Below are 18,321 nucleotides of genomic sequence, written 5' to 3'. Positions count from 1 at the left end.
GACATTATGAAGATGACTTCGAACCAGACGAAGATGAGATAGTTAATGAAGAGAAAAAATCTTCAGTTGCCGATAGGGTATCCCAGAATTCCAGAGCACTCTCTGAAGAAGATGACATTTATGACTTCAGCACTGACAGTTTAGGATACTAAAATGAGTGAAACAGAGAAGCATGAACAAGATCAATTCTGGATAATGACTTTATTGTTGTCCTGTAACAAGAAATCATTGATAAATATTGTGACCTCTGACTTCATAAGTTTAATTCACCCTTATGGTAGAGAAAAATGACAATTATTGAAATATTTATGCAAAGTTGCAATTTTGAGTCATACTCTGTTTTTATATGTATTTCATAAGAGATTTTTAACTTATTTCTAACTTAAATTTTATGTTTTATTGAGATTTCACAGAACATTTTGATTAAATATCCTCTACAAAATCTTAAAAAATAATTTTTCTTAGTCTTATAAATGCTAGTTTAGGCAAATTGTATTTATGATAAGGTATTTAAACTAGAACTTTCAGCACTTTTGTTAATTAATACTATGAAAATGCTTGAAAGGGTCTTGAGGTCATCTTTAATTAAATATTAGAAAATGAATACATTTGTTAAGTCAGTTATCAAGGATACATGAGAAACCCAGTATGTTCAGTATACATAGAAGTAATAATGTTCATTTTGGTCTCTTGTGGAGAGTTGTCTCATTGGCAATCATACCCTATCTTCTTTTTTTATAACCATTATAACATTAACTTTCCCTGCAGATGTAAAAAGGGGTCCAATATGGGTGCTTGGATTAGAAGACTGTAGTTATTACCTTCAACAGTTTATATTGTTAATCTTGTAATCTCTGATCTACAAAATGCACTTGTCATAACTCATTTTAGGCTATCCTTAAATTATGAGTAAGAAGAATACACTTTGCTGATTAACTTGAAAATAGTCAAATCTGAATAAGTTACTGTAGACCAACTTATTTTCGGGGCTACTTTATTTCGCGTTTAGCCCTTTCTAACCAATTTCACGGCGATTTAAATTCGTGATTCTCAAGTCAACTTGATGTAGAAACATCCAGGTTTTACATAATCGCGACGATCAATAATCGCGTTATTTTTCCACTCATGAAAATAAGTTGGTTTACAGTATTATAAGTTAATGTACTTACCTGCCAATGTTGAAGTGTAATTTATGTAGGTGGATGTGAGTCATTATGATATTGGTGGTCCTTTAGGTCACACCCACCAATTTGAATATATGAGGGAGTGTTGTGAAGTACACATTGCCAGATGAATAACACATTTTATATATTTTAGCGTTAGCCTTTAAGACTATGCAAATAAAGTTTTGAATTAGCTCATTCCATGAAGAGAGTGTATATTATTATTATTTATTAACCTTTCACTGCCAGGATATTGTTGTATTGTTTGTTTATAGTCTTTGTGTGGAATTTTAATTAGGTTGTTTTCAGTTTTAAAAAATTCAGCAAAATAGTTTTTTTGATGGGAAAAGTTTGTAGCCTTCATTTTGTTATAATACTCATATAATCTTATATCTTGAAATAAAAACAACCATTATATGTTAAATTTTATTGGGAATTATTTTTAAAGCTTTACAACACTGAATTTATTAAAATTGCATTATTAGATTTGCGTATAGATTTGTTTATTATAAAAAAAAAATGGGAAACAGCAGTAGTTCAGGTCTAAAGTCAAACAACTTTATTAATGAAATTGACATTATATAAATATTGATATGGCGGAAATAGCCTAGAAATTATACATTATTAGTGCTTTTATTTCAAATTCATTTGTTGTGTGTTAAGGAGCAATTATAAAATCATCTGCATGCATATTTTCTTTTGCATAGGAGTAGAGAAGAATAAAAATTCATTAATATTGTGTTTGCTTTTATACCAAATTTAAAGGAAAACATATAAAATCTAATCATTTATAATATTTAAGGGAATGTTGTGCAGTACAAATTTGAATATTAAAAAAAAGATCACCTTAAAAAATGTGTGGACATGCTTTAAATATGCTTGAATCTATATTTCTGCAATTTTGTACTTAGTTTTCTTCAGTCATTATTTATATAGCTTACAATCTCAGATCAGCAATTTTTTTATGCACTTTACATTGGGTACTACCAAGCTATTAATGATTAAAATCCAAAGTTGGAGGGAGAATTGTTGGTGTGGATATTTTAACCCCCCAAAAAAACTGGACTTGTGATTCAGACAATTTCTACAAACAAGCCTTTAAATCATGGCAAATTTTTGTTGTGTTGAACAATATTTTACAAAAATTATACATTAGTTAATGTTTCAAATGATATTTATTTATTTATGATTTATTTATAATCTTATAATGTAACTAACATATCTCAATTAATGAAGAAAAAAAATCTAAAGATCATGAATTGGGAAGGTTAAGTGTATGCTGTCTAGGAACATATACATTCAAGTTTAAATTCTATATTTAACTTATGTTTGACATTTGAATACATGATTAACTATAAATTATCATGATTTGTTATATTTATTTATTGACCGTTGATCAATACATTTATAAGTTATTTATAATACATTCACATTTTGTGTTGTGACATCATATTGCTATTGAAGAATGTTGTTCTTTGATGTCAAATTTACTGCAGTATTTATTATGATGAAATTGAATAAATCTATTATAACATAATGTTGTCTATTTTGATATTATCTTCCTGGTAACTTTATTTTTATGCTGGCTTGAAATTTTGCAGGCTTTTGCGATAGATACACATTTTAAAACTTTTAACACACGTTTGTCTGCAAAAGACTCATTAGTGACGCTAGAATCAGAATGTTCAAGAGGCAAAAGAAAGGACAACATTGAAGAGTATCGATATGATTATCCAAAGCATTTTAAAACTTTTTATTTTAGATAAAAGTTTCAAAGTATCTGACTGATGCAGACAATGCCCTATATTTCATAAGATTAGGTACATATACTGGTATTAGTGTGTCCATTTGTTTTTTAGTGTTGTTATTAAAAAAAACTAAGAAAACAAGAATGTTTTGTATAATGTGAAAAGTTGATCACCAACAAGTCAAATGTAAAATCGATTTGTAGGTCCTCTATACATTTTAAATATGTACCAAATCGTCAGACATTACAAAAAAAGTGCATTAACAAAAAAAATGTCTCGGTACAAAAACTGAAATTTTGGAGGAAGCTTTTAACAATTTATCGGCATTCCTATGGGAACAAACTGCTCCTTGTCTAACCACTTTTAATTTTCATTTGATCCTTCAGACACTTACCAAAAATAAGAAGATCAAAGAAGCCAAATCATTTAATCTCTCATTCAGATATATTGATGATGGTCTTTCCATTAACAATCCAAACTTTTCTGATTGGGTTCCATTAATATATCCTCCAGACCTTTACATTAAATAAACAACAGACACGGCTTCATCTGCCTAATTTTAGACTTATACTTCGAATTTGACATAAGCAGTCATTTCAGTACCAGAATCTATAACAAACTTAGACGATTGAAATTATCAATTTCCCACACCTAAGAACCAATATACCAACTTCATGTGAGATCTATATTCCCAACTAATTCGGTATCTTAAGGCTTGGATAAGCTACTTAGACTTCGTAAAACTTCATCAGTGTCCGTGTAGAAAATTGATGAAGCAGGAGTATGACAAAGAACGTCTCGTCTTTTTTTTAAAACAATCCATCGGAAGATACTAAGACCTTGTTGATAAATATTCTGTATCAAACTAATTCACGATGGTCTTGAAGTAAAGATTCTAGGTACTAACGTTGTTATTCATCTTATTGACGTGTTATAGTGTTCTTTTATTTGTCTTTGCAAATTGGTACTTTTACTGTTTACTCTCTTCTTGTTAATATCCATTTTACATATCTCTGTACTTATACATCCCGTTATTGTGCTATGGTAAATGTTGACTGCCGTACCCATATTTCTGACAAGTTAACCCATTATGTCCGTTTGTTTGGTTCACACATAGTTGTCAATCTAATAGAATTTTATGCGTCTGTCATGCAAGTGAGATTTTAAGCTAGCTTTAAAACCAGGTTCAATTCAACATTTTCTACAAAAGAAATGCCTGTAAAATTCAGGAATATGACAATTATCCTTCCGTTTGATGTGCTTGAGATTTAGATTTTGCAATTTGATTAGGACTTTCTGTTTTGAATTGTCCTTAGAGTTCGGTATTTTCATTATTTTACTTTTTATAAATAATACAAGTACAAGTAAAATATTTATAAAAAAAGGCATTGGCTATTTTGCCAGCAACGGCAAAAAAGTAAATCAGTTCTTTTAATTGCTTATGTGTAAACAAAAAGTTAACCATTTATTTAGAAATATGCTTTTTGCCTACTTAAATTAAGATATTTTAATCAGAGCCTGCAAAATAGCCACTGCCAATAAACATGTAGTTTTGGTTGGTGCTCTGTTGAAGCAATATATGAATGTAGTTTGGAAAACTGTATGTGGTATGTTGTTCTAGTCCGTGATGGTGACTGGTACATATCTGAAGGATCTCGGTTACATATTTTTGATGCTATTGTCTTGTTGAGCTGAATGGTCACGTAAAGTATTGCGCATTAATGCTACTTATCCTCTGGTGAACCGTAGTTAGTTGCTGAACCTCTTTTTTGTCAATCCTCTTTTCCCCCTCGTTACTTAATAATGATTAAACATTTTGTGTGGTGAACTGTCATTTTATTACTATCTCTGCCTATTTATTAACATCTCGGCCAAGTATTGTTATCAGGTGCTCGTTATCTCCACAGAACTTGTTGGATACACCAAGTAGTGATTCGTTATTTAATTATGTAGCGTTGATTGATACGATATTTTGCTTGCTAAATTGTTCAAAAAACACAATGGTTTTGGTAACGGATGTCTTGTGAAAGCTTCTGATCGTACTGGTTTGTCCTTTTGTCTTCCCAAGTTCACATACTAATTGATATCAATGAATTAGACATGCTGACATCGCATTTCAGTAAGTTATGGTGACATCCATTGCAGTAAGCCCTGGAGACATTTTCTAGATAAAATTTAGAATGGGACACCATCGAAGGTATTTAGAGAAACCTAAGATTAGCATACTAGTATCTATTCACCCTAAATAACTAAGTTGTCGTGAATTGCACATATCGATGTTATTGATAAGTTGCATTTCAAAATAACTATTGCGTCTGAAAAAAATATTTGAAATCTGATAACACTTGATGTTTCATTGTCTATTTGTAGATTATGTGTTCTATAAGTAGTTAAATATACAGGATGGCAGTTGACACTAGAATCGTCATGCTTATTTCTCCCTTTTTGTAGTGGACTTTAATATTTGATAATAGCCAGTCTTAATTAAATTTTCCATTGTTATAGAATTCTGGGTAAATGTTTGCGAGTAACTGTGTTGTTCTAAAATGAAAATCTTTCGGGGATTTCTTCTAAACCATTTCCTTGTAGCTGGTTTAGTCTCTATACGAATGTTGGGTTTTGTGTTTGGTCCACTACTCAACATGTTGCTGGTTATTCCTTAAAAAAAAAAAAGGATTCGGGTATTGATACATGTTACAATACATACACAGTAAACAACAACAATCAAATTGAACAGAGCTATTATTTCTGTACGTCATCTCAAATATGTTTGTAAGTTGCATTGTTTTAAAAGACCACAAGTGCGTATAATATTATTATGTCAAATGATAAATAATTAAAACGTTTGATTTAATTTGATTTGGATATATAGCTTTAGACAATATCATAAAAATGTAAGGCCAATGAATGGAGTGCTGTTTTTTTGCTATAATATGTCCCAGACTCTCTTGATAATTCGTAATTCATATTAAAGAATTATCTACAAACTTGTTCGATTAGCATAATTTTTTTTTTATCTTACTGTTCATCGAATTGAATTATATCATATATATTATATGTCATTTAAATATAATTTTTCAGTACAAACGAAATTCACGTACCAACAGTAATATGTTTCTGCACTCATATAGCGGTCTTTTTTGTACATGCGTTATAATGATGGCGGAATCGGTCGCACGGTATCCAAATATGGTAAGTCATGCACTATAAGATTACGATTCTGTTGACGGATATGACATTCTGTTAACATAAAACCTAAAAAAATTGTACTTGGTTTATAATGAAGTATGCCAAAAACGAGGCTAGTCACATAAGACTAATCAGTAGCACGTGAATTAAACAAAATTGGATCTTTGTTTTCATTCTGTTCTTTTTTTGTTTGTTTAATTATTCACTTTTTTCTTTATTACCTTTTAGAGACGATTTAGTGCAAATCCACCGTCCATGTCAGTTATATTCAAGACTGAACCATCTACCTCTGTAAGTACATTCAATATATTTAAATTTACAAAATCAGGCATAGATCTCTCTTTTTAGTTGAGGTTTTCCTTGCGGAACAACTATATGACACTTGTATTAGAAATATATGGCTAATTTTGCCGCAAATACTTTCAAGTAGAGGTAAATTAATTAACAGAAGTGTACCGATGTTCAAACCTCAGAAATTGACCAAGAAGACATTTCAATGTAACAAAACAAAAACTGGGGGAACTCAAAAAGAAGCGAAACCGGGTTCGTCAACAGTTAAACATTACCCCTACGCATGCATCAAATAGCCATACGAATCGTCACTTGCACTCAGCCAAATGTCACAATCGCGATAGGACAAACAATGGTGCACATTATACGACTATACGACTATTCCGGTATTTCAAGATCTAAGATTGAAAACATATCGCTAGTGAGTTGAGACACCTATATTTTGTCGTTACACAAACAAGTGCTTGTTTCAATATCGTTCTTTCTAATAACTCTGTTGGAACAACAGTTTATGTGTTAAAGAACACACTTTCAAAAAGACCTTCTAGTTTCGGTAGATTCCCTTTCTCTCAATGTCACAAAGTTATATCAGATGCAAGCACTCACTATAAAATGTGGTTAATTAAATGATAAGACATCATTTTCAATATATATCGAGAAATGAAGAGGTGAAAAATTTCAAAAGATGGAATTGTTTTTGTCTTTTGACGTTGAAAGAGTTTTGTAATAATTCTGCTTCATTTGAATCTGTAATAGGGGTGCATGATTAGTACTCGTTGGAATACTGACTGTCTGCTCAAATATGTGGTGTGAGTGCCCAGGAGTTTTTGCATCTCATATATCCCAGTTAACTTTAGAGAAAGGGAATCTACAGAAACTAGAAGGCCTAAGTAATGTACACGCTTAAGAAATTAAAGAAAAACTGATTGCACAAGAAAAAATATTACAAACTTGTGTTTGTTTTTATCAACATTTATGTTATACTATTATACATTTAGATTATGTCGGACAATTATTATATGATGCCTTCAAACCCCCATGATTCTAAAGATAGACAGTACTTTATCATGCGAGAGCAACAACTTCTAAGTGAGCTTCGAAATAAAGACGATATCAAGGTAATACTTATCATCTTCAATATCATATTCATATTATAAAAGAATAGAGAGCGTATAAACATCTTGCATTTGAACAACGAACAGTTTTAATAGTATATATGTTTTAACATTTCTATACATGATAATATTAATGGTACCAATTTTTCTGCACCAGATGCGCATTTCGACAATACATGTCTCTAACAGACACATACTAATGTTACCAGCGTTAGAAACACTGCACCTTTGAAGGCTTTTTGTAAAGTTGCCGCGATAAATATATGAAATTAAATCATGATGAACGTCAAAATATATTGTAAATTACAACTTTGAATAATATCCTTCGTAGAAATTATCAAAAAATATGTTGGTAATAACAAGCTGATATTTCTAATATGCATCTGAGTACTTGATTATTACCAAAACGGTCTTAATTATTATTTGTTTTTCTTATTTGAGAATATTCTTTTTTTAGTTAAGCGGCAGTCTAAATTTAGGCTAGAATTATAGACGTGATCGTACAATCCTCTTATTATGAAATACTGTGATGGTTTTGTTTATATATGTTATTGGTACCAAGTGTGACGATGACAAGATACTGTAATTTATGAATGTATCCAATAACTGTTAGAATTTATTCAATCTTTAACATCAATGTCATATTTTGCTATTGTCAAGTAAGAACAGAAGAAATTGGATGGATTGTCACAAACGAAACACAATCGTTTATACAATAGGGCTTATATGTCCTCTCCTAAGCAGAAAATATCAGTAGATAATGTCACTGGAATTCAGCCAGTTACCCTTTATTAAAGTGGAAGAAGGAGTTATTTCTTTTTAAATTTATGAATTTCAAACTTGATTAATTCCCAAATATATTTGTACACAATTTTTGAAATAGGTTAAAGAGATAGTAATTTGGTAAATATTAAATAGAACACCTTATAAATTCCATGTGTTAGGCGCGCTTTGTGGATTTATTTTCATTGGGAACACGCAAAGTCTAATATTTGTAAGGCAAGGATGTATAAGAACCGATATAGTTTCAGAGCTATTTAACCAGAAAGAACCTAAAAAATAACCAAATTCATCTTGGGTTGAATGTGCCTCAGGGAGAGAAAACCTTAGTTTCGTTATAATTTCAAAATTTAGAAACAAACAATCTTCTTAAGGTTTGTTACAAATTTTGTCAGTACAAAAGTATTATCTACATAGATGGGGATTCCCTCTGGGACTGATAGTCCATCAGCAGAAGTTTCGACCAAGTGCTGGTAAAAATGAAAACAACAAGTTATAAATGCATGCGCCCGAAGCTCCTTTCTGGATTTTCTTTCATCAGGAACGCTCAAGCCAAATATATGAAAGGCAATGATTATAGTGCTAATTCATTTGTAATTGACGACAACTGGTTCTTGACCTGTGATTCATATCTTTTTCGTTTGAAATATATTAATAAAGTTAATAAAACAAGTAAGTACTTTTCTGTTTAACTAAAATAGTAAGTACAAAATTATTATTGAATTGCATACACAACAATACCCGTTTGATCATGTTTTTTGTCTATTTTAATATTTAGTTTAACCCATATTTTGTTTATTACTAATTGCACAAACTCTAGGACAAGACGAATAACAATATGATAAATTCGACTTATTGCTTGCAGTCTTTTGGTTAGTATAAAAGAGAAGATGTGGTATGATTACCAATGAGACAACTATCCACAAAAGACCAAAATGACACAGACTTTAACAACTATAGGTCACCGTTCGGCCTTCAACAATGAGCAAAGCCCATACCGCATAGTCAGCTATAAAGGCATAGACCCAGATGTAAACATGAAAATTTTCATTTGCAAAATTCAAAGGAAAAAAACATTATCTATTTAAAGCTTTTTGAATTTAAAAATTTATTCAACTCTGCTTACTGTGTTTTGTTTCTGTTTTATCAAGCGGATTGGAGGAACAAACCCACAGCAAAAGCCAAGGGTGATAACAACTTCTACAAAAGGATATTAGTACGCAAACAAGATTCCAGTGTCATGATATTATCATTGATATTACAGATTTTACTGTTGTGTGTGACATACATAGACCAATAAACTATATCTATGGTACTTGTAATTATTCATTGCATATACATTAACAATTGCATATTTCATTTTATTTTCATGGTTTTACTGTCTCTCATTGATTTTCTGGGTTTCAATTATCCCTTTGGTGTCATTCGCCTACTTTTTTGTATAGTGTTTAAAATCGTTGACACTTGCATAGATGATACCGCATCATATGTTCCTTTTCAAATATTCGGCTTTGAGCGTTCCTGTTGAAGGTTAATCCAGAAAAGCACTTCGGACGCATGCAATTTATGAAGTGTTTTCGTTTTTTTACCACCGAATTTACTGAAACAGGGTTACAGATACCACAATTTTCAAAAACTTTCAAAAATTATTACAGACGTTTTCATCTTATTTAGAAATTAAAATGTTTGATTTTATTTCTGACGGCCAATCTTTCGTTGTTATGTCGTTGATAGAACAAATAAAAGCATTACACTGACTAACGAAAAGTGATATTAAAGTCTAGATACTTCTTGCACCGTCCAGCAGAAAGGGCTACCAGGATATGCTTACTAATCCAGTATAATCATAATGGTTCCTTCCTCTGGTGATTAGACGATTTAAAATACTTTTTTAAAAGTATTTAAATTGATAAACGAGTTCTGAATATCTACAATACCATTATTGTAGATTTACATTAAACGATTTACTTTTAAAAAAAACCTAACTCACATAAAAGAAATTATTCAAAAATGTAATTGTTGTTATCATCTGAAGAAAAAAAAAATGTCTTACGGAGATTTCAAAGATTCAAAGTGCTTTCTGATTTTCACATAATGTTCCCCTCGGTTTTGGTTTGTAACCCGGATTTGTTTTTTCTTAATCAATTTATGACTTTTGAACACCGGTATATTACTATAAGGTACAAATGTGTCCTAATGATTAATTTTTCAAATTACAAATCAGCTGCAGAATATAACAAAACATCAAAACCAGATTTAATCCACCATTATCTTCATAAGAAAAAGCCTGTACCAAGTCAGGAATATGATAGTTCTATTCGTTTGATGTGTTTGAGTTTTTGATTTTGCCATTTGGTTAGGAACTTTCCGTTTTGAATTTTCCTCGGAATTCGTCATTTTTGTGATTTAACTTTTCGTATCAGAATATAGAATCGGTCACCTCACGGTTGTTGCAGCCATATTGAAAAGGGACAGGTTTTCATAATGATGGAGAAAATGCTATGAAAAACAGGCGAAAACAATTGACATAAAACAGTTGCTTGGAAACACGGATAGATTTTCGCATACTTTCTTACTATTTTCACATCTATCCAAAAATTCTGCCCCTATTCAATATGGCTGTAATAGCCGTTAATTGCCATAATAATGATTCATACTAACGCTAGTAATCCCATTTTCGGATTTATAATGTTCTTTGACTCTTTTTTTATTTAGTGTTCCGACTGATTCGAGTGCCACCGATGGATCTTATGTACACGTAAATAATGAGCTTGCTATCTTTGGTTGATAATAGTTTACACATACATTGCATTTTCTTCTTTTCTGTGAGGACTTATTCTAATATCCCTAAGCTTAAAATCTTTAAAATTAAGAAAAACCAAGAATTTATCAATCTACTTAGTCGAAGAAAACAGACAATACCATGTCAAATCTTTCAAAGTTATAAGTCGATGGTAAGTCGTGGAAAAGTTTTCAAATTACATACTAGCGCTACTCTTAAACTAATAAAAATGAAAACCTTTATCGTAGCTGTAAAAAATGTTTGTTTAACGAAATGGCTCTAGAGATTGAAAGGCACCGTCTTGCAGAATATTTTTTTCTGAGATTAACAGTTGGAATATTAAGAAAACAAAACCATTCTTTTTAAGGTGTTTTACAAATCCACAAAACTTGTGTCTAAAAAAAAAACTGCTATTAAGTAAAAGGTCATTTCTACGACAAGTGAAAATTTCATGACTAAAAAATATTATGAACAATATTGATAGTTCACTTATCAAATACCCAAAGAGTATGTATGACATAAGTTAAAAGTGACATTTCTTATCCATCTTTTCATCTAAATCATGTCATCTGTCATAAATGACATTTGTTTTTACTAATTCATTTAAATGAACAATGTCGTACAATTGATTATATTCACTTCATTTGAACTTTGGTGGGTATTGTTTTATAGGTAATCATATAACAACTCCTTTGGATTTTTGTATGACAGATATATATAATAATAAAGTAGTAACAAGGAGATGCTTTTATTAACGTGTATTCTTTGTACTTTTATTATTATGGTGGAATCGATGGTATGGTATCCAAAGAGGGTTCGTCAATTGTATTCATTCCTTCAGTTTTTATTTTGGTAAACTGTTTAATGAATGATATCACTCTTTTTTTTAAATGGTATATAATTTTATAAAGGATATCACATTTGATCATTTTCCTAATCAGTTCAGTTCAAATTGTTAAAATTATACAAAAAAAAAATAAATACATTTAAAATTAAATGTAAGGAAGTTAACAAAACCAGAAAAAACCACTGATCGACTATATCAAACAACTGTCATATACATTCCAGGCTTGGTATCTTCATATCTGTAGTAAACGGTGTGTAATTCTTAGTTTATAGCTAGCCAAACCTCCAATTTGCATATAGTAGTTGTTTATAGTTCCTTTATATTTACAAAGGTGTGTTTCAATCCAAACAGAAATAACTAGTCAATGTGACTAATGCAAACAAGCAAACGAATAATCTGTAGAAGAGTTAAGTAAATAATGGGGTTTTGACTATTTTTAAATCTAGAAAGATCTGACCATTTATAAGATCTAATAATGTAATGCACCTCAAACTACCATGGACTTGTTTCTTAAAGTTTTTTTTACTTAAATACCTGGTATAATATTAAGGTACAAAGATGATAAAAATCAAAGGGTAAGATGTGCACAAATTATTGAATGAAATGAACTGATGTAGTAACTATTTTATCGGATACATGATACATGAGTGTATATAATCTCATCATAAATATCAGGATTTAAATTGTGTACGACACACAGGCACTTGTTTCTGTCAATGTGGGGTTTACTATCCATACCAGTACAAAAAAACACAAGGTAGCTAACGGAAATTTTCAATGTGTTCGCTTCAACCAATATTTTTTTAATTTCCCTTGATTTTTTCACAAATAAAAGTACACCAGTCTGTCGGTAATTGATTTATCTTTACAATGAAACAACTTTCACGTACCTTGAGAATACCCCTCAAACAGAATAACACACTTCAGATGAGAATTATTGACCTTTTTCCAGACCATTGAATTTGTAAGGACTTAACTTCCGCTAAACGTAGGAAGTTAATATAACTGTGCAATCCCATTGGTTTAATTCATTTGGTTACCTGTTTATTTATACTAGTTACCAGTAACAAGAAAAATGTGACCAATGGGATTACACAGTTATATTAACTTCCTAAGTTAACCGGAAGTTAAGTCCTTACAAATTCAATGGTCTGGAAAAAGGTCAATAATTCTCCTCTGAAGTGTGTTATTCTGTTTGAGGGGTATTCTCAAGGTACGTGAAAATTGTTTCATTGTAAAGATAAATCAATTACCGAGACTGGTGTACTTTTATTTGTGAAAAAATCAAGGGAAATTAAAAAATATTGGTTGAAGCGAACACATTGAAAATTTCCGTTAGCTACCTTGTGTTTTTTTGTACTGGTATGGATAGTTAACCCCACATTGACAGAAACAAGTGCCTGTGGTACGACAGACGTACGTTTCCTCTTAAAAAAATGATTTTTAACGCTCAAATAAAATAATAAAAAAAGGCTAAATTAAGTACGAAGTTGAAGAGCATTATGTATCAAATATTCAAATACAGCTGAAACTATCTATTCCATGGGTAGTATTTCTTATTATTTGAAAAGAATAAGTTTTATAATCAGTTGATTTATGATTATGAATATATAAATATATAGATAAAGGCTACAGTAGTATAACGCTGTTCAAAAGTCATAAATCGATAGAGAGAGAACAAATCCTGTTTACAAACTAAAACCGAGGGAAACACATCATCTATAAGAAGAAAACAACGAAACAACAGAAACACTGAATTGCAACTAAAAATAAACACCAATGCAGCATACATGTATAGAAACGAACTATAAGTCAAAACTGTCGCTATATTCCTGACTTGGCACAAGACATTCATATATATTAATATATAATTGATAATTTATGTCAACAAATCAGTGATGATTACTAGGATGGTACCATTGTGGAGAAACTTATATAACTTTCTATTTCTGAAAAATATAAACTCATAAGATATTCACGTCGAGAATAGTAATATCCCCTTTGTATAAATAAGATCATTTAACAACATAAATATGTTTATCCTTAGGATACTATTTGTTATAGTAATACCAGCAACGTCCTTTCCTTCCGAGAGAATGTTTTCATGTGCACTATTGTAACAAAAAATAGAAATTCAAACAGTCGTTCGTCTGAAATTGTTGACCAGATCATATTTCTAAACAGGAACAAAATCAAAGTGACCTGGGGTGAACCCTACGCGACTAATAACTTATTATAAGAGACATTTTAACGGTGTTTGTACACGGATCAACACTTTCATTAATAATATAAATAATTTCAAAACTCATCACAAGCTTTGTTTGTTAATCAAGACTCCTACATGTATGTAAACGTGATTGAGATGTTTATTTAAATTAATTTAATTACTCTGTATTTGAAACTTAACTATAATTGTTTAATTTTCAAATATTTTTGATTTTATTGAAATTTGGTTCATGGACACATACACAAACAATAATTGCTATTATGATAGGTTATTTGTAGAAACGACGTTTGCTAATTCATTGTTTAATTGACACAAAAAACAGAGGATCAAGCTATGTTTGTAGTACGTTTGTCTTTCGTTGATATGTTTATGAAAGGTAATAACTAAAACACTGCATCTCACCTAAAATCTAAACTTTTCAATAGACGTTTAAAATTCATCCGAGTACTCGGTAGTACTCGTGTATCATGACCGATTAAAATTTCCGATATTTTGACATCCCTGACTAATTTTTCTCAGTCATAGCATCACTAAATGTTCAGAAGTTATTCATTTATCTGTCTATTTTGAAAAAATGACCATTTGATATGAACGTTACAGGAGAAATATGTATGATCAATTGTATATTTTTGCATGCATATGTGCCTACTTGCATATTTTGGTTAGTTTCGTATTGTTAAGACTTGTTTGTCTGTTCGTCGTTTTTCATTATTTTTTTGTTTGCCGTTGCGTTGTTCGTTTTTCTTTGACTTTTGAATATACCAAACAATAACAAAAATAATGAAAATGAAACAATCTACTAACATTAACGAACAAAAGGAAATATAGAATATTGAGTTGTAGCTTAAAATCCTGCAAATACTTTTGGTAATGATTCATTAAACATGCGTTGACATAAGGTACATATGTGATTTATTTTCGAATGTTGAATTACTGCTTCCACTTCGTACAACGGTTGGTACAAAGGAAAAACCTCTACAGGGCAAACCAACAGCATAGACAAGTTAAACATGATCAGATTGCAAACGGACACTTTGTATAATTATATATATAATTAGTTATATAAGAGAAAGGGAGGCAAACGATATCAAAAGGACATCCAAACTCATAAGGTCAAGTCTTTTAAAAAAAATAGACGAAATATACCAAGGGGATATACTTATATTTTCAACATCCTTTCTTCGTTTGTTAAAGAAAAGTTGGCAACATTCATCTTAATCTTTTATTGACTACCAAAGAGAGTGCTTGAATTGAATGATGATCAGTTCCAGGACGAAACAAAAAGCGAAAAAAACATATTTTCATAAACTCTGATCATCAAAGCTTAGCATACGAAAGTTGCCATAAACAATAATTATATATCATTTCATATTTTCCATGAACGCTATCTTTAACTGCAAATCCAAAACCTCCGTTTTTTTAAGACGAAAGGTGTGTCTAGCCTCCTGGTTTACAAGCCAGGCATGCATCTTGGACGATTTTTTTGTTTTGATTTCTTTAAATTTTGTGTAATATTTGTCTATCGTAACATATATTTGTGACTGTATTTTCTTTCTCATTTTTACTTTTCTTTCAAAGATGTGCTGTTCTTGTAGTTGTAGGACAAAATTTCTTGTTTGTCAAATGAGTTTTGCGCTTAACAAATAAAAAACCCATTTCAACAATAAACTTCTACTATAACAAACAAAAAACACATAAAGTTCGCAGTAGTATGGACACATATATAGATTGTCAAAAAGAAACATATTTGTTAAATTAACTTTGCTTTCTTCATTATAACATTCAGTGCATTTTTACATTAGTCACTGTATATTATTTTCAGAATTATTATGACGATTTTCAACCCATGCATTTAAATCCTCATAACTTTGAAGATGAACAGTACAACATCATTTGGGAGCAACGACTAGTAGGGAAGCTGCGTAATAAAGTAGATTTCAAGGTAAAACATATCTGAACTTTTATAAATGAAAATAACACATATAGATTTCTACATAATCCTTCATCGGGAAGTTAAAAATGTCATAAAACTATTGAGTCAGACTTGTAAATGACGCTTATTGTGTTGTGATATGAGACTGTCATACAAGTGAGAGGTTTGGCTACCTATAACACCAGGTATAGTCCACCATTTTCGAGATAAGTACATGTCTATACCAAGTAAGGAATATGACAGTTGTTATCCATTCGTTTGATATGTTTGAACTTTTGATTTTGCCATTTGATTAGCTACTTTTCATTTCGAATTTTCTTAGGAGTTCAGTATTTTTGTGATTTTACTTTTTATGTAAACAAAGACACCCTAACCCGACCCCTCAAACATAGATAAATTAATAAAATTTATACAAACAAACCAAAAACCAAAGGCAGTGTTAAAATAATTTTATTACTGACCTACTGTGTGTATCAGGATTTAAATAATGTAATATTTTGTTTTCATTCAGAAGAACATTTTAAATTTATGAAATGAAGATAAAATTGACTCTTTTGTTTAGCTTCTCATGATATCGCATTAGAATTGCTAAAACAAGAGGCAATAACAGTGGAAATAAATTTGGAAGACGACACGTGGCATTTTGATCCCTTAAGATGTCAAAATTCCATACGAGCATTTAAACAAAAAACTACGAAAAAAATAACAGCAAAAAGATTCTATATATACGACTAAATACTCAGAAATACAAACCCCACCAAAATATGATTTTTCTTAGTTATAATACTGCAACCAGTATCTGAAAATAAAAATTTATGACGGAAAATACATTCCTTTTTACATGTTTTTATAAGTAACATCTATTTTTAAATTTCATATCGAGGACCAAGACATTATAAGTTTTTTTTACACAGTCCAACATTTTAATATTTTTACAAAACAACCACTCATGCCTACTTTCTGTCACTTCTGATTTTCACAGCGGAATCCAGGGATTGGTGGAGCAAATCCACAACCAAAGCCAATAGACCGATGAATATTCAGGAAAAACAGATGACGTTTTAGCTGAGAGACATAAATTCACAAACCAGAGTATGTTTAACACTTTTGGTTGACAATGTGTTGTAGATGTTACGTAATTGATGGTATATATTAAAAAGAAAGTCATTTTGTATTGATGGTTGATATTTCTTTTTGCTGTAAGGAAAATATTACCGTTACAGTATTTGGTATAATTATATAATACAATCATTATATGTCTCTGATAAAATCCTTCGTCCTCAGTGCTCTTCAATTTCCAAATGAATTTGGACTTTTTACCATATTTAATTCGAGCATCAATGATGAGTATTTTGTAGACAAAACGCGCGTCTGGCGTACTAAATTATGAGTCTGGTATCTTGGCGAGGTTTTTTTTACATTAACGAAGTCGATGCAACTGCTGGTGAAGTAAGTTTCCTCCTCGAGGCTATCACCAGCTCTCCAGTCAGCACTTCTGTGTTGACAAGAATTGTTAGATACATGTATTGTCATATTAATAAAATAAGTGTTTGCAAACTTCAAATTCTTCAAAACACAAATGATTTTCTACCCCAGGAATTGATTGTACTAACTGTATTCGGCAAAACCGTTGATGCTCTTAAACTTCAAAGAAAGAAAAAAAAAACAGACAAAGATACTAAAAATCACGCTCGTACAAGTTGTGAATATCTTAAATAAAGGCAACCGAAGTATACCGCTGTTTAAACGTCATAAATCAATTAAGAAAAAAAAAACAAATCCGGGTTACAAACTAAAACCGAGGGAAATCCATCAACCATAAGAGGAAAACAAAGAAACAACAGAACACTGAAGTGCAACAAAATAAAAAAAAAAAAAATACAATGCAACATAAGTAGAAACGAACTATTAGATAACAACTACTAGTACCATATTCCTGACTTGGTACAGAACATTTTTAGATAAAATGGTAGGTTGAACCTGGTTTTATGGCTAGCCAAACCACCTAACCGAGACTACTAACTTTCTGTCATCAACGCTATATTTTTAAAGTAAAAAATATAACCACAATACAATGATATATAACTAAAGACAACCACAGACGTCATTAGCTTGAAGTTGTAACAGGCGCATTAACATGTGACAGGGTTTTAACTTATCTATTTAGTGTACTCGGTTTTCCTTTGTTTTTTTTTCACATTCAATGGAATTCATACATGTTCATATATGAACACACCCTGACATAA

The 18,321-nt window shown here is 30.7% G+C and overlaps 2 protein-coding genes and 2 long non-coding RNA genes across 11 annotated transcripts in view; 3 read left to right on the top strand and 1 right to left on the bottom strand.

The window, feature by feature from the left end:
• Positions 1–2,700, top strand: part of LOC143067323 (serine/threonine-protein phosphatase 2A regulatory subunit B'' subunit beta-like) — a 67,860-nt gene extending 65,160 nt beyond the window's left edge. For 4 of the 6 annotated variants that reach the window (XM_076240485.1, XM_076240483.1, XM_076240486.1 and 1 more), the window contains one exon: positions 2–2,700. In XM_076240485.1, coding sequence (XP_076096600.1) covers positions 2–152 — 151 coding nt within the window. In that variant the 3' untranslated portion in view covers positions 153–2,700. The remainder of the gene's footprint in view (position 1) is intronic. The other 2 variants (XM_076240487.1, XM_076240490.1) reach the window with 1 other exon arrangement.
• Positions 2,677–12,891, bottom strand: LOC143067327 (uncharacterized). The gene is made up of 3 exons (XR_012975921.1): positions 12,806–12,891; positions 6,322–6,389; positions 2,677–5,569 (listed from the first exon to the last, which is right to left on the bottom strand). It is a non-coding gene; the product is annotated as an uncharacterized LOC143067327 (long non-coding RNA).
• LOC143067325 (uncharacterized) lies at positions 5,998–9,601 on the top strand. The gene is made up of 4 exons (XM_076240491.1): positions 5,998–6,103; positions 6,329–6,391; positions 7,390–7,509; positions 9,438–9,601. The coding sequence occupies exons 1-4, from the start codon at positions 6,023–6,025 to the stop codon at positions 9,501–9,503; spliced, it is 330 nt and encodes a 109-aa protein (XP_076096606.1). The 5' UTR covers positions 5,998–6,022; the 3' UTR covers positions 9,504–9,601.
• LOC143067326 (uncharacterized) lies at positions 11,756–17,249 on the top strand. Of its 3 annotated transcripts, none has more exons than XR_012975918.1 (3): positions 11,756–11,882; positions 15,965–16,084; positions 17,058–17,249. It is a non-coding gene; the product is annotated as an uncharacterized LOC143067326 (long non-coding RNA). The 3 variants fall into 3 exon arrangements; XR_012975920.1 differs by having other exon boundaries at positions 11,873–11,961; XR_012975919.1 differs by lacking the exon at positions 11,756–11,882 and adding an exon at positions 13,050–13,128.
• The last annotated feature ends 1,072 nt before the right edge of the window (positions 17,250–18,321 follow it).

The sequence above is a fragment of the Mytilus galloprovincialis genome, chromosome 3, assembly GCF_965363235.1.
Source record: "Mytilus galloprovincialis chromosome 3, xbMytGall1.hap1.1, whole genome shotgun sequence".
Taxonomy (NCBI): Eukaryota; Metazoa; Mollusca; class Bivalvia; order Mytilida; family Mytilidae; genus Mytilus; species Mytilus galloprovincialis.
Note: the sequence above shows the minus strand (reverse complement) of the source record. Positions and strands in the feature narration are given on the sequence as shown.